We start from the raw sequence: 23,499 nt of genomic DNA on the forward strand, positions 1-23,499 counted from the left end.
CTTTTTTTTTGCAAAATCTAGTTTTTGCATCGCCATATTTTGAGAGCTATAATTTTTCCATATTTCGGCCGACAGAGTCATGTGATGGCTTGTTTTTTGCGGGACGAGTTGACATTTTTATTGGTACCATTTGTGGGTACGTGACATTTTTTGATCGCTTTCTATTCCGTTTTTTTGGGAGGTAAAATTAACAAAAACCAACAATTCAGGAATTGTTTTTTGAGGTTTTTTTTTATGCCGTTCTGCGTGTGGTAAAAGTGATCAGGCAGCGTTATTCTTCGGGTCAGTACGTTAACAGCGATACTACACTTACTGTATATTTTTTTATGTTTTGGCGCTTTTACACAATAAAACAATTTTATAGAAAAAATATTTTTTTTTGCATTGCTTTATTCTGAGAGGTATAACTTTTTTATTTTTTGGCTGATGGAGCTGTATAGCGGCTTGATTTTTGCGGAACAAGATGACGTTTTCAGCGGTACCATTTCTATTTCCATTTTGCTTTTTGATCGCATTTTTTTCCACTTTTTGTTTGGCGATATGAGGAAAAAGCATAGTTTTTTGCTCCGTTTTTTTATTTATTTTTATTACGGTGTACACATAAGGAGTTAATTAGTGTGACAGTTTTATAGCTCGGGTTGTTTCGGACGCGGCAATACCAAATATGTTTACTTTTTTTATTTTTGCATAACTATATGGATTTATCGGTTTAATATTTTATTTATTTATTTTTATTTATTTTGTTTTGTTTTTTTTAACAGTTTCAAAACATTTTTTTTTACTTTTTTTTACATTTTTACTTAGTCCCTGTATGGGACATTAATTTTTATTTTTCTGATCCCTGATCTCATGTAATGTAATAGACATATATTACATTATATGAGATCTTCACTGACTGTTTCACAGTCTCCTGTCTGGCATCAGCTACAGGCTGAAGCCAGACAGGAAGGACACCATATATGGCAGAGCTGGAGGCGGTCATGTGACCTCCAGCTGCCATAGCAACGCCAGGTCCTGAAAGCAATCAAGGGGTCGTCGGAGAGGTAAGTGGACGACCCCCTCTCCTCCTGCTGTCTCCTATATGCCGCGATCACTATAGATCGCAGCATATAGAAGACAGCAAAGGGTTAACATCACTGGGACCTGATCTAATCAGGTCCCGATGATGTTCCCTGTCAGAGCTAACGCTCTGCACCGCTCTCACAGCGCTTGCAGGACCCAGGGGGTCCTGAGCACTGCGAGACCACCCACCGTTTTTAAACGTCTGCGCTGCAGAGAGCCCAGGCAGCGCGGACGTTTATCTACAGTGGGCGGTCGGGAAGCAGTTAAAGAGTTGCTTATGGTGTTCTCTGTGAGCTTCTCAGTGCTGTTTAGCCAGCCAGGTATCTGGCCTGCAGTAGATGGAATGTGGCAATGGAACGCTGCGCGTGTCATAATAGGCTCTGAGCCTTTATATACCAGCGCACAGCAGCAGCCACCTTCAGTCTGCTGCTGGACAGCCAGCAGCAGCAGGAAAGGTAAGTAATCAGCAACACTCCTGCTAAGGGTAGACAGCTGCTCGTTCCCCCCCCCCTTAATTGGTTCTCCTCCCTACCACCGGTGTTGAGGCGGGCAGGAACAGCAGAGGGTGAGGGTGCTGTGCTAAAATAGGTGGAGTTATGCAGATCTAAAACGCGTGGATTGCGGCAGCAGCAAGCCGAAAAGTGCAGGCATGTAAGGGATCTAGAGGTTGACAACATGTCTTCGTAACGGGAGTCCAGGCGCCCATCTGCACAAATGGACTTTTCGGAATCCGAGGGTGGCACCCTGGGCCGAAACCAATTCTGGTTATCACTTCTCGGCCTTTTGGCTAAGATCAAGTGTAGTATCTGTTCTTATCAGTTTAATATCTGATACGTGCCCTATCTGGGGACCATATATTAAATGGATTTTTACAACAGGGAGATGTAAAAAGAGCTTGCTCTGTCCACTCCACGCATTGACCTGCTATTGCAGTATTTCCAGGACCGGTGCACTCATTCTTTAATGCAGTTTCTAAAATCAGAAAGAATTGAATTCAATGCTTTTTGTTGCTTTTGCTTGTTTGTCGGATTTTTGGATGGACTTTTTGGCTTTGCTTTTCTTCTCCTCATTGGATTTTTCATGTTAAAAGTTGCAGAAGCCAGATGACAAACTCATTTTGGCTCAACTTCAGCAACTCTGCATTGCATAGCCATGTACTGTAATGCAATGCTATCTATCTAGCTCTCCCTCTTTACTTCCTTTTGGATAAACAGCCATATTAGGCAAGCATTTTGGAGCTTTCACCTAACTAATTACAGGTGGTGAGATAAGCTGCACAATATAATTGTTCTTTCAGTATATTGTTGCACACACACCATCTATTTAGCAAATGCCCTTGTTATCAACTGCAGCCTTTTAAACTCACCTGAGCTAACAGGTATGTGTGCTGGTTACTGTGCTGCACTTAAAATGTCTTTTTTGGCTTGCTACAATGGTTTTTCTGAAGCGTTGTCTCCCTCTGGTGGAACACTGACTTCTTTAATTTCAAGCCTGCAGACTATAAAAAAATAGCCCCCCCCAAAAAAGTTTGGTTAATTGGTCTGTGGCGTTCTTTTAAAGTGTTGCTTATGGTGTTCTCTGTGAGCTTCTCAGTGCTGTTTAGCCAGCCAGGTATCCGGCCTGCAGTAGATGGAATGTGGCAATGGAACGCTGCGCGTGTCACAATAGGCTCTGAGCCTTTATATACCTGCGCACGGCAGCAGCCACCTTCAGTCTGCTGCTGGACAGCCAGCAGCAGCAGGAAAGGTAAGTAATCAGCAACACTCCTGCTAAGGGTAGACAGCTGCTCGTTTCCCCCCCCCCTTAATTGGTTCTCCTCCCTACCACCGGTGTTGAGGCGGGCGGGAACAGCAGAGGGTGAGGGTGCTGTGCTAAAATAGGTGGAGTTATGCAGATCTCAAACGCGTGGATTGCGGCAGCAGCAAGCCGAAAAGTGCAGGCATGTAAGGGATCTAGCGGTTGACAATATGTCTTCGTAACGGGAGTCCAGGCGCCCATCTGCACAAATGGACTTTTCGGAATCCGAGGGTGGCACCCTGGGCCGAAACCAATTCTGGTTATCGCGAGTCAGAGTGACTCGTTAAATGACACCTACGTATTATTACAACATGGCGATCACGCACTTTAACCCCAGCGATCGCAGCATTTAGAGACTGAACAGAGACAGAGAAGCCCCTCTACTCTTGGATCGAACACACCACGCCATCAGCACAGGGTCCCGATCGTTGCCATAGTAAGTTACTTGAATCATGCTCAGTGCATGATCAAAGTAACTTGTGTCTGCTGCACTGACAGGTTATAATGCACAGCAGTGATCCTACACTGCTATATATTATAGCTGCGATCAGACTGCAGAAAGTGAAAGTCCCATAGTGGGACTAAGTAAAAAAGTGGAAAAAAAACAACAACAACAATAAAAGAAAACATATTTGGTATCGCCGCGTCCGGAACGACCTGACATATAAAACTGTCCCACTAGTTAACCCCTTTAGTGAACACGGTAAAAATAAAAAACTAAGCAAAAAACATTGCTTTATCATCAAACATCAAGTGGAATAAAACGTGATCAAAAAGACAAATGTAAATAAAAATGGTACCGTTGAAAACGTCATCTTGGCCCGCAAAAAACAAACTGCCATACAGCTCCATTAGGGGCTCCCCAAACACGACATGGCGTCCGCTAATTATTCAAGCAAATTTTACATTCAAAAAGTCAAATGGCGCTTTTTTCCTTCTGAGCCCTGCCGTGCGCCCAAACAGTGGTTTTCCCCCACATATGGAGTATCGCTTACTCAGGAGAAATTGCACAACAAATGGTATGGTGAAATTTCTCCTGTTAACCTTATGAAAATGCAAAATTGGTGGCTGAAAAACATTTTTGCGGGAAAAATTTGAAAATTGTATTTTTACGGCTCAATGTTATAAACTTCTGTGAAGCACCTGGGGGTTCAAGGTGCTCAGCACACATCTAGATAAGTTCCCTGAAGAGTCTATTTTCCAAAATGGTGTCACTTGTGGGGGGTTTCCACTGTTTAGGTACATCAGGGGCTCCCCAAACACAACATGGCGTCTGCTAATTATTCAAGCAAATTTTACTTTCAAAAAGTCAAATGCGCTCCTTCCATTCCAAGACCTGAAACACCGAACATGAGGTCAGTGAAAAACCTTTAATTCACAAGCAATTGGTTACATGGTGGCACTGCAGAAGCGGGTGCCCACACTACATAAAATACAATGATTGTATATATACACAAATAGTTAATATAAAATATATATATTAATATTATGTCATGTGCACGCGCACAGACACGGGTGTGATCCTGAACCACAAAGGAGCAAGTATGTACAAGTATAATGAGGCCAAGCGTATAAAGCAATATACCTAGTGCAGCATGTCAATGATCCTGGGGTAGCCTAAAAATAATAACATATAGGTGAGCTTAACTGTATAGCATAAGAGGATTATAGATATAAAGTGGCCTCACACAGGCGGCGAGCCAACTGATGGGACCAGGGAATGAATCCCTCTTGTAAAAATTTCAATGACTAATGAAGGAAGTGTAATGTAAGGTACGGAGTATTCCAAAGAGAGGGAAGGCGGGATAAAACAATGGACACAACACCAGATCAATGGCCGACAGCGTTATATATAAGAAAGGAGCTTAAATGACCGGCTGTGGAGAGAAGTGCCCAGAAGATGGGGGTTAGATGTTAGAGGACGTGTTCAACATGAGGGTCAGGTCAAAACTTGTAGACAAGACAAGATAGGTAATATGCCTTATACTTCTGCTGTACGTGGTCCAGGGTACCGAGTATGCGCCACACTCTGCACCCTGGGCCACTTAGGTAATATGCCTTCTATGACGTCATGTTCAGTGTTTCTGCTTTGGGTTTTGGCTTGCAAAACGCAGATTTCATTAGAATAGATTGTGGGCTCCATTAGCTGAGCCCCTGAGATGTCAGAACACCCCCCCAGATGACCCCATATTGGAAACTTCACTGCCTAAGGAATTAATCTAGGGGTGTAGTAAGTATTTTGAACTCATATGTGCCTTACAGAATTTTATAACATTGAGTCATGGAAATATGACATTTTAGTGGTAAAAATGGAATTTTTGTATTTGCTACAAATTTGTCAGGTACACAAGGGTTAATAGGTGAAACTGAACCCCATAATTTATTAAATAATATCTCCTGAAAGCGGTGATGTCCCATATGTCGTCAGAAATTAGTTAGCCCACACCTCAGGGGCCACTCATTGCCATGGTAACTTGATGTCATCATGACAACATCCGGGTGACCAGAGCTAACAAGTTATTTAGGTCATGTGCAGTGCATGATCTACCTAACTGGTGTCAGTGCAGCACTGACAGTTATAAAGCATAGCAAAGCTCCTGAATATATATACATACATGCAGTTGTACTCAAAAGTTTACATACCTCGGCAGAATGTTTCATTTTTTGGCCTTGTTTCAGAGAATATGAATGATAAAGTTTTTTTGTTTTCTCCACTCATGGTTATTGGTTGGGTGATGCCATTTATTGTCAAACTACTAAGTTTTCTCTTTTTATATCTTAATGACAACCAAAAACATTCAATGACCCTGAGCAAAAGTTCACATACCCTGGTGATTTTGGCCTGATAACATGCACAGAATTTGACCAAATGGGTTTGAATGGCTACTAAAGGTAACATCCTCACTTGTGACCTGTTTGCTTGCAATCAATGTGTGTGTGCATAAAAGCTGAGCGAGTTTCTGGGATCCAGACAGACTCTTGCATCTTTAATCCAGCCACTGATGTTTCTGGATTGTGAGTCATGGGGAAAGCAAAAGAATTGTCAATGGATCTACGGGAAAAGGTAGTTGAACTGTATAACACAGGAAAGGGATACAAAAAATATCCAAGGAATTGATAATGCCAGTCAGCAGCATTCAAACTATGATTAACAAATGGAAAATCAGGAGCTCTGTAAAAACCAAACCACGGTCAGTTAGACCAACAAAAATTTCGGCCACAACTGCCAGGAAAATTGTCTGGGATGCAAAGAAAAACCCACAAATAACATCAGCTGAACATCCGGACTCTCTGAAAACTATTGATGTGGCAGTTTCAAGATGCACAATAAGGAGGCACTTAAAGAAATATGGGCTGCATGGTCGAGTCGCCAGAAGAAAGCCATTACTGTGCAAATGCCACAAAGTATCTCACCTAGAATACGCCAAACAGCATAGAGACAAGCCTCAAAACTTCTGGAACAAGGTAATTTGGAATGATGAGACCAAAATTTAACTTTTTGGCCACAATCATAAACGTTACATTTGAAAAGAGGTCAACAAGGCCTATGATAAAAAGGAACACCATTCCTACAGTAAAGCACAGAGGTGGATCGCTGATGTTTTGGGGATGTATGAGCTACAATGGCACAGGAAACTTGGTAAAAGTTGAAGGAAAGATGAATGCCGCACGTTATCAGCAAATACTGGAGGCAAATTTGCACTCATCAGCTCGCAAGCTGCGCATGGGACATACTTGGACGTTCCAACATAACAATGATCCAAAACAAAAGGCCAAGTCGACCTGTCATTGGGTACAGCAGAACAAAGTGAAGGTTCTGGAGTGATCATCTCAGTCTCCTGACCTCAATATCATTGAGCAACTCTGGGGAGATCTGAGGCGCGCAGTTCATGCTAGACAGCCCAGGAATTTACAGGAACTGGAGGCTGTTTGCCAAGAAGAATGGGCAGCTTTACCATCTGAGAAATTAAAGAACCTCATCTACAACTACCACAAAAGACTTCAAGCTGTCATTGATTTTAGAGGGGGCAATACACGGTATTAAGAACTAGGGTATGTGAACTTTTGAGCAGGGTCATTTGGATGTTTTTGGTTGTCATTAAGATTTAAAAACAGAAAACACAGTAGTTTGACAACAAAGGGCTTCATCCAACCAATAACCATGAGTGGAGAAAAAGTTTTTTTTGTTATCATTCATATTCTCTGAAACAAGGCCAAGAATGGAAAAATTCTGTTGGGGTATGTAAACTTTTGAGCACAACTGTAAGAGATTTCAAGAATGTGGAAAGTTAATTGGAAGATCTAGGAACTGCAAGTTATCAGACAGTAATGGGCAAGCTGAAAGGATATATAGGAGAGACGAATGTATGTGATCCCTATGGTAAGTTGTTTTATTATTGTATGTACTGGTTTCTTGGTTTTGTCAAAAAAAAAACTAATGAAAAAAATCTCAAAAGTATTGGATTAAAAAAAAAAAGACTAAGAAAAAGTCTTCTCCACTGTGTGAGTTCTCTGGTGCCTAATCAAATTTGATTTCTGGTTGAAACATTTTTCACATTCTGAACAGGTAAAAGGCTTCTCCCCTGTGTGAATTCTCTGGTGCTTAACCAAAGATGATTTATCGTTAAAACATTTCCCACATTCTGAACATGAAAAAGGCTTCTCCCCTGTGTGGGTTCTCTGGTGATTGACCAAAGCTGATTTATGGTTAAAACATTTTCCACATTCTGAACAGGAAAAAGGCTTCTCCCCTGTGTGGGTTCTCTGGTGCTTAACCAAAGATGATTTATCGTTAAAACATTTCCCACATTCTGAACATGAAAAAGGCTTCTCCCCTGTGTGGGTTCTCTGGTGCTTAATCAAATCTGATTTCTCGTTAAAACATTTCCCACATTCTGAACATGAAAAAGGCTTCTCCCCTGTATGAATTCTCTGGTGATTGACCAAAGCTGATTTATGGTTAAAACATTTTCCACATTCTGAACAGGAAAAAGGCTTCTCCCCTGTGTGGGTTCTCTGGTGCTTAATTAAATCTGATTTCTGGTTAAAACATTTCCCACATTCTGAACATGAAAAAGGCTTCTCCCCTGTGTGGGTTCTCTGGTGCTTAATCAAATCTGATTTCTGGTTAAAACATTTCCCACATTCTGAACATGAAAAAGGCTTCTCCCCTGTGTGAATTCTCTGGTGATTGACCAAAGCTGATTTATGGTTAAAACATTTTCCACATTCTGAACAGGTAAAAGGCTTCTCCCTTATGTGAAGTCTCTGGTGCTTGACAAAATCTGATTTCTGGTTAAAACATTTCCCATATTTGGAACAAAAAAATCTATTGTCCGCTGTGTGTATTTTTTGATGTTTAAGAAAAAACTTTTCAAGGGTAAAACTATTTCCATTTTCTGAACATGAAAATAACTTTGTTCCTTTATGAGCAGTTTGTTTTGTAATGCTTATTTTTTTATTTTGATTTTCCTTAGTCGGTAATGAATCAGAGGACAGGACCTGTTTCATAGGATCAGATGATAGATCTTTGCTGTGAAGGGATGATGGTAAATCTGGAGTAATGGCATTCACTTCAATTGTATCCTGTGGGATCCCAAGATCATCTGATTTAAACATTGAAGATGTCAGCTGTCCCTCTGATCTCCTGGTACAGTCATCTGCCAAGAAAAAAACAATTATTAATTCTGAATAAAATATCCCTGAAATTTATATTTTTGAACATTTCTACTTAAAATGCCTGTAGAAATGTCAAGTTATTGACAGAATGACAGTGAAACGTGAAAACCTCATAGGATGAACCAGTAGAAGGAGGTGTTCAACTGATTGTTCATTCTGTCTCCAAAATATGGAATAAGAAGCCATCAAAAAATGTTATGTAGGCAAAAATGATACCCATAAAAACTTCTTCTCATCCATAAATCAATCCAGCAATATCCGCTTCTCCCAAAGTCAAATCTCCCCCTCACTTCTGAGCCTTACAGTGTGCCCAAACCACATTCAGCATCCATGTATTTGGCATTACAATAAGAAGAAGAACCCACTTAATTTACGGTGTGTGTCTCCTGGAGCACAATCTGGACACTATGTGTTGGGTAATAAAATGGCCAATGTGCAATTTTCACTCCACCATTCATTGTGTGCTAATTTCTGGAAAGTGCCTGTGGAATCAAAATAATCGCTACGTCTATAGATTAATTCACTGCGGGTTATAATTTCCAAAATAGAGGTCACTTTGTTATATTAAAGAAGTTGTCCAGTACTTTTTATTGCCCCAATGTCCCCCAATGTATTTACCCTGTACCCATAAGTCTTTTTGTAAATACCTTCTGCAGTCCTTCTTGCCTGTGAGCGGCGCTATCTCTGGCCGCTCTCAGGCATCACGTGACCCCCCCCGATAGCGTCATTCACAGGCAAGAAGGACAGCAGAAGGTAATTACAAAGATTCTTATGGGCACAGGGTAAATACATTGGGGGGCATTGGGCAATTGTAAAAAGTACTGGACAACTTTTTTAAGGCTTCTGTAAATAGTGTGTCCAATCTCCCCTGGGATCTGCTCCAACATCTGCATCTGTCACCAGGCGCCGCCGTAATCATTCTGCAGGTAGCGCTGGTGATGGAGGAGACGTTGGAACCAGAAGCTCTGGGCAGCACAGGCTCTGTCCAAACACTAAGATTAGGTAGCCTGGGACCTGTAGTACCATCCAGTCTGGCAGTATGGGTGTGTGTGCTGTCCAGCTGGAGTAATCTGCTCCCTGCTTCATCCAATCGGAAAGCACCACACCCTACTAAAGCTGGAAGCATATTGCCCGAAGCTGCCAGATACAGCCTTGTCCTCCTCTGGTTCAGTCCTCTGTGCTCAGCTCTCGGCTTGTGTATTTGATCTCTGTTGTGACCTCGGCCCGTTTACTGACTACTCTTGTGTCTTCTGATTGGTATTTTCTCTGTCCTCCTGGTTCTGACCCGACTACCTGGCTATTCTTCTTGGGGTTAAAGGGTGATGAGCAAGGCAATCTCTGAGATCAGGAAAATGGAGTATATAGCACCAAGCCTGTTCATGGTAGCCATCTTTTGAGCTGCCAGGTGACAATGAACAGTGCCCCCAATACATTGTGTCTGAAATATATTCCAGCAAGATCTGCATTCAGATAGCTAAATGGCGCTCCTTCTATACAACCTGTACAACGATATATAAAGTATTGTTGGATTCAAGAGAAGTTGGAAAATAATTTGTAAGGTCCATTTGTTTCCCATTATCCTTTGTGAAGAATTCCAGAGTTATCACCATATAAAGTGACACACGTCAGATTTGAAAAATGGCCCAGAGAGGAACACAAAACTGGCTGCAGGAAGGGGTTAAATCAGAGTATTTTGGGAACTAACTGCTGCAGTCAAAAACTGTGAGTATAGACAATAACACATCTACTGAAATGATCAAACTCAACCGTCTCCATCAGTAAAAAATGAGTAACTAGTGGTGAAACTTCTCTGGGGTAATTACAGTATGGTGCTTGGTGGCTGTTAGTAATCTAAACTATCGTAAGGGCCAAATGAGTTTCAAGAAGAAATATTACATATTGAAACAGAACTTTTTATAATAGTGCAGAGCTGAGGTGTCTTAAATTTAGATCTCGGGCATTGGGAAGACGTAATGGAGACCTTCTTTTAAAGACTACCAGGGAGTTACAGACTCACATAAGTGAGGCCGGCCGATCCCACCAAAATCAAACAAAGTGAACCTGTAAAAAAAGACAGAATAAAAGATATGTTACATCCCCAACAACAACGTATGTAAGAGGGGAGAGCTCCAACACTAAACCGGAGTCGCACTCATTTATGGTGGACCATTGGAGCTACTATGAGTCCTGACCAGGAAAGTAGAGAAAGTATTAGTGCCCCCATTTCAGGAGAGATTGTGCAGTAATCTGAATTCCTTAGGATGGAAAACATAATGGAATTGATGACGTGGAGTGAATCCATGAAACCAGGGCTGGAGCCAACATATCTCCTGCAGGCGTGAATAAATGTATATTACAGCCATCAGCCACGCACAGCTTAGAGATATATCATGGCACAGGTGTAATGTTTTTTTATGTAGTTTATCAAGATCCTGTTTGAAGTTAGATGGTTTAAAAAGAAATTGAAAAGTCAGGATAAAGGGAAACTCTGCTGTTATTGTACAGAAATTCACACTTGGCCTCACTGCACATTTAATGTTGTCAATCATAAAAGTGATGTTTGGTCAGAAAGACTGGACCTGGTCTTGTAGGGACCATATGAGCACATTCAGCAGCACAGAAGGGAGAGAAGGGAGATTCATCCAATAAGATATCAGGGATCTAGGAAGCCAACAGCATCATTACCCTCCACTTTCTCTTACAGGCCCATAATAATTTTGATTTTCTCACTTGTCAGCACATTCTACGTACGCTGCCATTTGGCTTTGCACTTTACAGATCTGGGCAGGTAATGACAGCGTCATCTAATCCCAGGGGGTAGTTGGATCCTCCAGGTTGTAAGTTCTATAGAAAAGGTCTTTTACAATTACACAAAGTAATGTGAACATTTTCGGATGGAGGAAAATGTTGTGGTCTAGAGGTAAAATGGTGATCACACGATTGTGATACAGCTGGACTACACCACCGATAAAGCAGCCACAGCCGGTGACTGAGAAGAATCTGTGACTTCTCTGCATTTAGTGGTTACTACTCACCTGGGTAGTCATATGTAGGAATCTCCTCTTTACACCACTCATCACCCCTCACATATGTCTCTGTAGTATTAATATGGGTCAGATCTTCACCCTGAAAGAAATATTGTAAAAGTCACAGACAGATGGAGAAGTCACATGTATGATCAGCTCTAATCCGGCCATCTCCACCGTTCTCATTACACAAGTATAAAACATATAATACTGGTGGATAAAACAAGACTGAGCACAAGACCTTCACAGCCGTCTACACATCATAGGGGAGATCTCATGACACCTTCTCTCCATCTACCTGATGATCCTGAGGAACATTAGGGTCTTCTTGTTTACAGTCCTGTGGAAGAAGAGGACGGGGACATCTCTCTGGTGTTGTCCTCTTACTGGATAGATCTGGAGGAAACACATACAGGGACTGAATTCATTCTTTACATACAGATAATTATAGGCTGTGTGGATTTAGTCCTGTCTATTACCTGGAGATGTGAGGGACTGGGGAACCTCCATCATGACGTTCTTGTACAGATCTTTGTGTCCTTCCAAATACTCCCACTCCTCCATGGAGAAATAGACGGCGACATCCTGACACCTTATAGGAACCTGACACATACAATGATACCGTTATCCCCCCGATCCCTTCATAGCGTTACTGTATAATGTCCCAGCATTCTCAATAGTGTCACCTCTCCAGTCAGCAGCTCAATCATCTTGTAGGAGAGTTCTAGGATCTTCTGGTCCTTAATGTCCTCATGTATCAGGGGGTGAGGTGGAGGTCCTGTGATCGGGCTCAGGGGTCTTCCCCATCCCTCAGACACAGGGTCCTGACAGCGCTCACTAGAGGTCTTCTTCACTACTGTGTAATCCTGGTTATGGAGAGATACATTAATAAATCTCATTACAGACATTTCCAGAGTCCTCACCTCCCCAGTTCTGTCCATCTGTTATTCCCATAGATAAGAATGATGTAATGTGACGTCATCAGAATCTCTCACCTCTCCAGTAAGCCGGAAGAGGATCTCTAGGGTGAGGTGTAATATCCTCTCCACCATCTTGTCTCTGTCCATATCCATCCTTGATAGGCGATTTAGAAAAATTCTCTTAATATAGAAGATCTTCACTGAGAGGATCCGATATTGTAGAGACCTGAATGAGAAAAAGAGCTGATGTAAAATCATAAAGAATTCTGTGTATTAATACAATTACTGGAGACAATAAGGGAAATATATCAGAAGATAGAATGTGTAGATGTTGTATTCTCTAGTCTTTTATGGACTGGAACATAAGTTGAATTGCTGACTTAGACATCTCCTCCATACTTCCAATCACTGGCTAAGTTGGCCACTGCTTCAGTAAGAATCACCCAGAAACCCAAGCAGCAATGGTATTTTTATTATTTTACAACATTCTGCTTTTGTCCCTGACGTACTAATAAAACCTATATATTTTAGGTCACAGACAACAAGCAGTTTCTTCCTTGGAGTCTGCAGCTGAATACGTTTCTTATAGACTCATCTTCCATAATGCTAATTCTCGTCATATACATTACACGTGACATGAGAAATAACAACTTCATGATGAGGACGACATCTTCATCTTCTAATACGGCTCTAGAAACAAATTTGGCCAGAGTCCATCACTGACCTCATCATCACCGACTGTCTATATGAATGTTTCCCGTCTTTCCCAGGTTGTAATCGTTTATCACGATAGATCTCATTTATAAGAGCTTGTTTGTAAGAACACCAAGACAGGAGTTATTTGATGCTAATGTCTCCTTGTACAGTGTTTTTTTTACCTGGATATTATGTTTCTAAAAGCATTTTACTATAGGTTTCCATATATTACATGAAAAACAGTAAAAAAAGAAAACTAAGTGTTAATACATAAAATAAAATTGGGGTTGGCGGGACTGTGACAACATTATACTATATGTGGGAAGATGGCGGTACTGTGAGAACATTATACAGTATGTGGGAAGATGGTGGTACTGTGGGAACATTATACTGTATGTGGGAACATTATACTGTATGTGGGAAGATGGCGGTACTGTGAGAACATTACACTGTATGTGGGAAGATGGCGGTACTGTGGGAACATTATACTGTATGTTGGAAGATGGTGGTACTATGAGAGCATTATACTGTATGTGGGAAGATGGCGGTACTGTGGGAACATTATACTGTATGTGGGAAGATGGCGGTACTGTTGGGAACATTATACTGTATGTTGGAAGATGGCGGTACTGTGAGAGCATTATACTGTATGTGGGAAGATGGCGGTACTGTGGGAACATTATACTGTATGTGGGAAGATGGCGGTACTGTTGGGAACATTATACTGTATGTTGGAAGATGGCGGTACTGTGAGAACATTATACTGTATGTGGGAAGATGGCGGTACTGTGGGAACATTATACTGTATGTGGGTAGATGGTGGTACTGTGGGAACATTATACTGTATGTGGGAAGATGGCGGTACTGTTGGGAACATTATACTGTATGTGGGAAGATGGCGGTACTGTTGGGAACATTATACTGTATGTTGGAAGATGGCGGTACTGTGAGAACATTATACAGTGTGGGGAAATAGAGGTACTATGAGAGCATTATATTGAGAGGCTTAATGACCGCAGTCGCTCCTGTGACCGGGCCCAGCCACCACCAACCCCTGCTGCAGCTGGATGTGTGTTCTCGGACTGACATTCAGCTTAGTGCCACAATACACGCTGCCGACCAATCAGAGGCCAGCAGGTGACATCAGCATGTACGTCATTAGGGGCGCATGGAAGTGACATCATCCTCTCCTGTCACTTCCAGCTGAAGTCAGCGGCAGCTCCAGAAAAAGACACCGCGCGGCGAGAGAGCGGAGAGAAGGTGAGTATAATGTTTTGGTATTTTTTAAATCAGCGAGTACACGGTGCCCTTGGCCATACTACTACATGTAAGAGGATGGGCTATGCATTATACTACATGTACGGACTATGGGCTGTGCATTATACTACATGTATGGCTATGGGGAGTGCATTATACTACATGTATGGACTATGGGCTGTGCATTATACTACATGTATGGCTATGGGGAGTGCATTATACTACATGTACGGACTACGGGCTGTGCATTATACTACATGTACGGACTACGGGCTGTGCATTATACTACATGTACGGACTATGGGCTGTGCATTATACTACATGTACGGACTACGGGCTGTGCATTATACTACATGTACGGACTATGAGCTGTGCATTGTACTACGTGTACGGACTATGGGCTGTGCATTATACTACGTGTACGGACTATGGGCTGTGCATTATACTACATGTACGGACTATGGGCTGTGCATTATACTACGTGTACGGACTATGGGCTGTGCATTATACTACGTGTACGGACTATGGGCTGTGCATTATACTACGTGTACGGACTATGGGCTGTGCATTATACTACGTGTACGGACTATGGGCTGTGCATTATACTACGTGTACGGACTATGGGCTGCGCATTATACTACATGTACGGACTATGGGCTGCGCATTATACTACATGTACGGACTATGGGTTGTGCATTATACTACATGTATGGACTATGGGCTGTGCATTATATTACATGTATGGACTATGGGCTGTGCATTATACTACATGTACGGACTATGGGCTGTGCATTATACTACATGTACGGACTATGGGTTGTGCATTATACTACATGTATGGACTATGCATTATACTACATGTATGGACTATGGGCTGTGCATTATACTACATGTATGGACTATGGGCTGTGCATTATACTACATGTACGGACTATGGGCTGTGCATTATACTACATGTACGGACTATGGGCTGTGCATTATACTACATGGATGACTATGGGCTGTGCATTATACTACATGGATGACTATGGGCTGCCCATTATACAGTATGGAGGATTTTGGGGAGTGCATTATACTCCTCTTATGGGGCCCCATCACTTCTATGTTCGCCCCTGGTGAGTGTAATAGTTTATTAATTTCTATACACTAAAGAACCGAGGCAGAACAGGGGACATATACCAGGTTGGGGCCAATGATAAGGGACATACATATACACTGGGTACGGAAAGTATTCAGACCCCTTTAAAGTGTTCACTCTTTGTTTCATTGCAGCCATTTCGTAAATTCTAAAAAGTTCATTTTTTTCTCATTAACCCCTTTACAACCCGAGGTGGTTTGCACGTTAATGACCGGGCCAATTTTTACAATTATGTCCACTGTCGCTTAATGAGGTAATTACTTTGGAACGCTTCAACGGATCCCCCTGATTCTGAGATTGTTTTTTTGTGACATATTGTACTTCATGATTGTTGTAAAATTTCTTCCATATCACTTGCGTTTATTTGTGAAAAAAATGGAAATTTGTCGAAAATGTTGAAAATTTTTCAACTTTCAAAATTTGAATTTTTATGCCCTTAAATCAGAGAGCTATATCTCACAAAATAGTTAATAAATAACATTTCCCACATGTCTACTTTACATCTGCACAATTTTGGAACCAAAATTTTTTTTTTTAGGGAGCTATAAGGGTTAAAAGTTGACCAGCGATTTCTCATTTTTCCAACAAAATTTCCAAAACCATTTTTTTAGGGACCACATCACATTTGAAGTCAATTTGAGGGGTCTTTATGACAGAAAATACCCAAAAGTGACACCATTCTAAAAACTGCACCCCTCAAGGTGCTCAAAACCACATTCAAGAAGTTTATTAACCCATCAGGTGCTTCACAGGAATTTTTGGAATGTGGAAGAAAAAAATTAACATTTAACTTTTTTCACAAAAATGTTACTTTAGACCCAATTTTTCTTCTTTTCGCAAGGGTAACAGTAAAAAATAGACCCCATATGTGGGGAAAAAACACTATTTTGGCTCATGGCAGGAAGGGAAGGAGCGCCATTTGACTTTTTGAATGTAAAATTTGCTTGAATAATTAGCGGACGCCATGTTGCGTTTGGGGAGCCCCTGATGTACCTAAACAGTGGAAACCCACACAAGTGACACCATTTTGGAAAATAGACCCCTCAGGGAACTGGTCTAGATGTGTGGTGAGCACCTTGAACCCCCAGGTGCTTCACAGAAGTTTATAACATTGAGCCGTAAAAATAAAATGTTCACATTTTTCCCACAAAAATGTTTTTCAGACCCCAGTTTTGCATTTTCACAAGGGTAACAGGAGAAATTGCACCATCCAACATGTTGTGCAATCTCTCCTGAGTAAACCGATACCCCATATGTGGGGGAAAACCACTGCTTGGGCATACGGCAGGGTTCGGAAGGGAAGGAGCACCTTTGACTTTTTGAATGTAAAATTTGCTTGAATAATTAGCGGATGTGCCCCTGCTGTGCCTAAACAGTGGAAAAACACCACAATTGACACCATTTTGGAAACTAGACCCCTCGGGGAACTTATCTAGATGTGTGGTGAGCACCCTGAACCCCCAAGTGCTTTACAGAAGTTTATAACATGGAGCCGTGAAAATAAAAAAATCAAACTTTTTCCACAACAATGATGTTTTAGCCCCAATTTTTCTATTTTCACAAGGGTAAGAGGTGAAAATGGACCCCAAAAACTGTTGTGCAATTTCTCCTGAGTACGCCAATATGTGGAGAAAATACAGTGTTTGGGAGCACGGCTGAGTTCAGAAGGGAAGGAGCACTGCGTGGCCTTTTGAATGCAAAATTGGCTGGAATTGAGAGTGGACGCCTAAATAGTAGGGTGCCTAAATAGTGGAAACCCCCCACAAGTGACCCCATTTTGGAAACTACACCCCTCAAGGGGTATAGTGAACATTTTGAACCCAGAGGTACAACACAGAATTTGATAACATTAGGTCATCATATTGAATAAGCTGTCATTAGTCTTGAGCGCACGTGCTCGCTACTTGAGTTTGCATCGGGTACTCAGGTATGCACCATGTATCACGCGTGCTCGAGTGACATGTTCAAGTCCCCACCCGCATGTTTCACAGTTATAAGACACCCAAAAAAAAACATGCAGAGATCGTTCGTGCATGACAGGCAATCCCCGCAATGTTTTTTTGGCCGCGAAGCATATGGGGCGGAGACTCGAACATGTCACTCGAGCACCCGCGATACTCAGTGCATACCTGAGCACCCAATGCAAACTCAAGTAGCGAGCACTTGTGCTCAACACTAGTCGCCATATCGTCATCTTTTTTTTTTTACTTTTGAAAAAAAAAACAACCTTAACCCCAACCCTAATACAACCCCAACCCTAACCCTAGAGTTTATTTTTTACGCAGTTCCTCGTGCAGTATAACTGATTAGACGACTTTATTCTTCGGGTCGGTGCAATTACAGCGATACCAGAATCATATGGGGTTTTTATGATTGACAGCTGTCACACACTAAAAGACGCATTTTTTTTGCATAATCTAGTTTTTGCATCGCCATATTTTGAGAGCTATAATTTTTCCATATTTTGGCCGACATTCATGTGACGGCTTGTTTTTTGCGGGATGAGTTGATGTTTTTATTGGTGCCATTTTCAGGCACGTGACATTTTTTGATCGCTTTCTATTCCAATTTTTGGAAGGCAGAATAAACAAAAAACAACAATTCAGGAATTGTTTTTTTTTTTTCATTTTTTTATGCCGTTCCGAATGTGGTAAAATTGATAAAGCAGCGTTATTCTTCGGGTCAGTATGTTTACAGCGGTACCACATTTATAGAGTTTTTCTATGTTTTGGCGCTTTTACACAATAAAAGCTATTTTATAGAAATAACATTCTTTTTGCATCGCTTCATTCTGAGAGCTATAACTTTTTTATATTTCGGCTGATGGAGCTGTATGGCAGCTTGTTTTTTAAGGGACAAGATGACGTTTTCAGCGGTACCATTTTTATTTATATTCGTCTTTTTGATCGCGTGTTATTCCATTTTTTGTTTTTGCGGTATGATGATAAAGCATTGTTTTTTGCTTTGTTTTTTATTTATTTTTTCTACCGTGTTCAATAAAGGGGTTAACTAGTGGGACAGTTTTATAGGTCAGGTTGTTCCGGACGCGGCGATACCAAATATGTATACTTTTTTTTTTTTTTTTATAATAATAATATTTATTGATGGGTACATTATATTTTTATTTTTGGTGGATTCTTTTTTTGATTTTTTTAAATATTTTTACAATTTTTTTCTTTTTTTACTTTTATACTTTTTCCCCACTCTGGGACTTTCACTTTTTTACTCTGATCGCCTGTATAGCATAGGGATGGAGCACCATCCCTGTGCTATACAGGCTGTCAGCGCTGCAGATGCAGAAGATAATTTGGTCGTGCACTGCGCATGACCAAAGTATCCTCCTGGTGACCCAGATGTTGTTATGATGACATTGGGTCGTCATGGCAACACCCGGGAAGCCGCGGCAAACAGCGTTGGACGCCGGCAGGAGAGGTGAGTATCGGTGATCACCTCCCTTTGCCCTGGCAATGCTGCGATCGTCTTCAATCGCAGCGTTGCAGGACCGCTCCTAGCACATAGCACCGGGTGTCAGCTGTGACAATCAGCTGACACCCAGGTTGTGCGGGCGAAATCAACAGGGCGTACTAATACGTACCTGGTTCTTAAAGCCTAGGGCGCAGGTGCGTATTAGTACGCCCTGGGCTTTTAAGGGGTTAAAGTACACTCTGCACCCCATGTTGACTGAAAAAAAAAACAGAAATGTAGAAATTGTTGCAAATTTATTAAAAAAGAAAAACTGAAATATTACATGGTCATAAGTATTCAGACCCTTTGCTCAGTATTGAGTAGAATCACCCTTTTGAGCTAGTACAGCCATGAGTCTTCTTGGGAATGATGCAACAAGTTTTTCACACCTGGATTTGGGGATCCTCTGCCATTCTTCCTTGCAGATCCTCTCCAGTTCCGTCAGGTTGGATGGTGAGCGTTGGTGGACAGCCATTTTCAGATCTCTCCAGAGATGCTCAATTGGGTTTAGGTCAGGGCTCTGGCTGGGCCAGTCAAGAATGGTCATAGAGTTGTTCTGAAGCCACTCCTTCGTTATTTTAGCTGTGTGCTTAGGGTCATTGCATGTTGGAAGGTGAACCTTAAGCCAAGTAAGAGGTCCAGAGCACTCTGGTAGAGGTTTTCATCCAGGATGTCTGTACTTGGCCGCATTCATGTTTCCTTCAATTGCAAGCAGTCGTCCTGTCACTGCAGCTGAAAAACACCCCCATAGCATGATGCTGCCACCACCATATTTCACTGCTGGGATTGTATTGAGCAGGTGATGAGCATTGCCTGGTTTTCTCCACACATACCGCTTAGAATTATCACCAAAAAGTTCTATCTTCATCTCATCAGACCAGAGAATCTTATTTCTCATAGTCTGGGAGTCCTTCATGTGTTTTTGTTCAAACTCTATGCGGGCTTTCATATGTCTTGCACTGAGGAGAGGCTTCCGTCAGGCCACTCTGTCATAAAGGCCCGACTGGTGGAGCGCTGCAGTGATCGTTGACTTTGTGGAAGTTTCTCCCATCTCCCTACTGCATCTCTGGAGCTCAGCCACAGTGATCTTGGGGTTCTTCTTTACCTCTCTCAACAAGGCTCTTCTCCCACGATTGCTCAGTTTGGCTGGACGGCAAGGTCTAGGAAGACTTTTGGTGGTCCCAAACTTCTTCTATTTAAGGAATATGGAGGCCACTGTGCTCTTAGGAACCTTGAGTAATGCAGAAATTCTTTTGCAACCTTGGCCAGATCTGTGCCTTGCCACAATTCTGTCTCAGAGCTCCTTGGGCAGTTCCTTTGAGCTCATGATTCTCATTTAGTCTGACATGCACTGTGAGCTGTGAGGTCTTATATAGACAGGTGTGTGCCTTTCCAAATCAAGTCCTATCAGTTTAATTAAACACAGCTGCACTCCAATGAAGGAGTAGAACCATCTCAAGGGGGATCAGAAGGAAATGGACAGCATGTGACTTAAATATGAGTGTCTGAGCAAAGGGTCTGAATACTTATGATCATGTGATATTTCAGTTTTTATTTTTTAATAAATTTGCAAAAATTTCTACATTTCTTTTTTTCAGTCAAGATGGGGTGCAGAGTGTACTATAATGAGAAAAAAATGAACTTTTTAGAATTTACCAAATGGCTGCAATGAAACAGAGTGAAAAATGTAAAGGGGTCTGAATACTTTCCTTACCCACTGTATGTATCAGGATGGGGGGTGGTCGAAATCTCGCAACGGGTCCCGTCAGACCTTAGTTATACCTCTGATTATACTGTGTGGGGGCATGGCGGTACTATGGGAACATTACACTGTGTGGGGGGCATCATACATCCTGCATAAGGGGCATAATGGGGGCATTACATTGTGTGGGCATCATACATCCTTCATAAGGGGCATAATGGGGGCATTACACTGTGTGGGGTCATCATACATCCTGCATAAGGGGCATAATGTGGGCATTACACTGTGTGGCGGCATCATACATACTGCATAAGGGGCATAATGGGGGCATTACACTGTGTGGGGGCATCATACATCCTGCATAATGGGGGCATTACACTGTGTGGCGGCATCATACATACTGCATAAGGGGCATAATGGGGGCATTTCACTGTGTGGGGGCATCATACATCCTGCATAAGGGGCATAATGGGGGCATTACACTGTGTGGGGGCATCATACATCCTGCATAAGAGGCATAATGGGGGCATTACACTGTGGGGGGCAACATACATCCCGCATAAGAGGCATAATGGGGGCATTACACTGTGTGGGGGCAGCATACATCCTGCATAAGAGGCATAATGGGGGCATTACACTGTGTAGGGGGCATCATACATACTGCATAAGGGGCATAATGGGGGCATTACACTGTGTGGGGGCATCATATATCCTGCATAAGGGGCATAATGGGGGCATTACACTGTGGGCATCATACATACTGCATAAGGGGCATAATGGGGGCATTACACTGTGGGGGGGATCATACATCCTGCATAAGGGGCATAATGGGGGCATTACACTGTGTGGGGGCATCATACATCCTGCATAAGGGGCATAATGGGGGCATTACACTGTGTGGGGGCATCATACATACTGCATAAGGGGCATAATGGGGGCATTACACTGTGTGGGGGCATCATATATCCTGCATAAGGGGCATAATGGGGGCATTACACTGTGTGGGGGGCATCATACATCCTGCATAAGGGGCATAATAGGGGCATTACACTGTGTGGGGGCATCATACATCCTGCATAAGAGGCATAATGGGGGCATTACACTGTGTGGGGGCATCATACATCCTGCATAAGAGGCATAATGGGGGCATTACACTGTGTGGGGGGCATCATACATACTGCATAAGGGGCATAATGGGGGCATTACACTGTGTGGGGGCATCATACATCCTGCATAAGGGGCATAATGGGGGCATTACACTGCGTGGGGGGCATCATACATACTGCATAAGGGGCATAATGGGGGCATTACACTGTGTGGGGGCATCATACATCCTGTATAAGGGGCATAATGGGGGCATTACACTGTGTGGGGGCATCATACATCCTGCATAAGGGGCATAATGGGAGCATTACACTGTGTGGGGGCATCATACATACTGCATAAGGGGCATTACACTGCGTGGGGGGCATCATACATACTGCATAAGGGGCATAATGGGGGCATTACACTGTGTGGGGGGCATCATACATACTGCATAAGGGGCATAATGGGGGCATTACACTGTGTGGGGGCATCATACATCTTGTATAAGGGGCATAATGGGGGCATTACACTGTGTGGGGGCACCATACATCCTGCATAAGGGGCATAATGGGGGCATTACACTGTGTGGGGGCATCATACATACTGCATAAGGGGCATTACACTGCGTGGGGGGCATCATACATACTGCATAAGGGGCATAATGGTGGCATTACACTGTGTGGGGGGCATCATACATACTGCATAAGGGGCATAATGGGGGCATTACACTGTGTGGGGGCATCATACATCCTGTATAAGGGGCATAATGGGGGCATTACACTGTGTGGGGGGCATCATACATACTGCATAAGGGGCATAATGGGGGCATTACACTGTGTGGGGGCATCATACATCCTGCATAAGGGGCATAATGGGAGCATTACACTGTGTGGGGGCATCATACATACTGCATAAGGGGCATTACACTGCGTGGGGGGCATCATATATCCTGCATAAGGGGCATAATGGGGGCATTACACTGTGGGCATCATACATACTGCATAAGGGGCATAATGGAGGCATTACACTGTGGGGGGGGATCATACATCCTGCATAAGGGGCATAATGGGGGCATTACACTGTGTGGGGGCATCATACATCCTGCATAAGGGGCATAATGGGGGCATTACACTGTGTGGGGGCATCATACATACTGCATAAGGGGCATAATGGGGGCATTACACTGTGTGGGGGCATCATATATCCTGCATAATGGGGGCATTACACTGTGTGGGGGGCATCATACATCCTGCATAAGGGGCATAATAGGGGCATTACACTGTGTGGGGGCATCATACATCCTGCATAAGAGGCATAATGGGGGCATTACACTGTGTGGGGGCATCATACATCCTGCATAAGAGGCATAATGGGGGCATTACACTGTGTGGGGGGCATCATACATACTGCATAAGGGGCATAATGGGGGCATTACACTGTGTGGGGGCATCATACATCCTGCATAAGGGGCATAATGGGGGCATTACACTGCGTGGGGGGCATCATACATACTGCATAAGGGGCATAATGGGGGCATTACACTGTGTGGGGGCATCATACATCCTGTATAAGGGGCATAATGGGGGCATTACACTGTGTGGGGGCATCATACATCCTGCATAAGGGGCATAATGGGAGCATTACACTGTGTGGGGGCATCATACATACTGC

The 23,499-nt window shown here is 42.7% G+C and overlaps 1 protein-coding gene and 1 non-coding gene across 2 annotated transcripts; one reads left to right on the forward strand and one right to left on the reverse strand.

The window, feature by feature from the left end:
• Nucleotides 1-1,829: 1,829 nt before the first annotated feature.
• On the forward strand, nt 1,830-2,020 carry LOC141182741 (U2 spliceosomal RNA). Its single transcript, XR_012257955.1, has one exon. It is a non-coding gene; the product is annotated as a U2 spliceosomal RNA (small nuclear RNA).
• Nucleotides 2,021-5,620: 3,600 nt separating this feature from the next.
• LOC141182679 (uncharacterized) lies at nt 5,621-12,472 on the reverse strand. Its single transcript, XM_073660831.1, has 5 exons — nt 12,251-12,472; nt 12,044-12,167; nt 11,863-11,960; nt 11,574-11,664; nt 5,621-8,519 (listed from the first exon to the last, which is right to left on the reverse strand). Exons 1-5 carry the CDS (start codon nt 12,470-12,472, stop codon nt 7,339-7,341), a joined length of 1,716 nt encoding a protein of 571 aa, XP_073516932.1. The 3' UTR covers nt 5,621-7,338.
• Between the last annotated feature and the right edge of the window lie 11,027 nt (nt 12,473-23,499).

Source organism: Phyllobates terribilis, unplaced genomic scaffold (genome assembly GCF_046119375.1).
Source record: "Phyllobates terribilis strain yellow unplaced genomic scaffold, ASM4611937v1 Scaffold_35__1_contigs__length_13245226, whole genome shotgun sequence".
Taxonomy (NCBI): Eukaryota; Metazoa; Chordata; class Amphibia; order Anura; family Dendrobatidae; genus Phyllobates; species Phyllobates terribilis.

What these genes read in the sequence shown, in the direction of transcription:
- LOC141182679 (XM_073660831.1), bottom strand. Translation starts at nt 12,472, where the DNA reads ATGTCTGTAATGAGATTTATTAATGTATCTCTCCATAACCAGGATTAC. An exon ending in ATGTTCCTCAGGATCATCAG is followed by an intron (nt 11,665 to 11,862) that starts GTAGATGGAGAG and finishes TATTTCTTTCAG; the next exon opens with GGTGAAGATCTGACCCATAT. An exon ending in TCCTACATATGACTACCCAG is followed by an intron (nt 8,520 to 11,573) that starts GTGAGTAGTAAC and finishes TTTTCTTGGCAG; the next exon opens with ATGACTGTACCAGGAGATCA.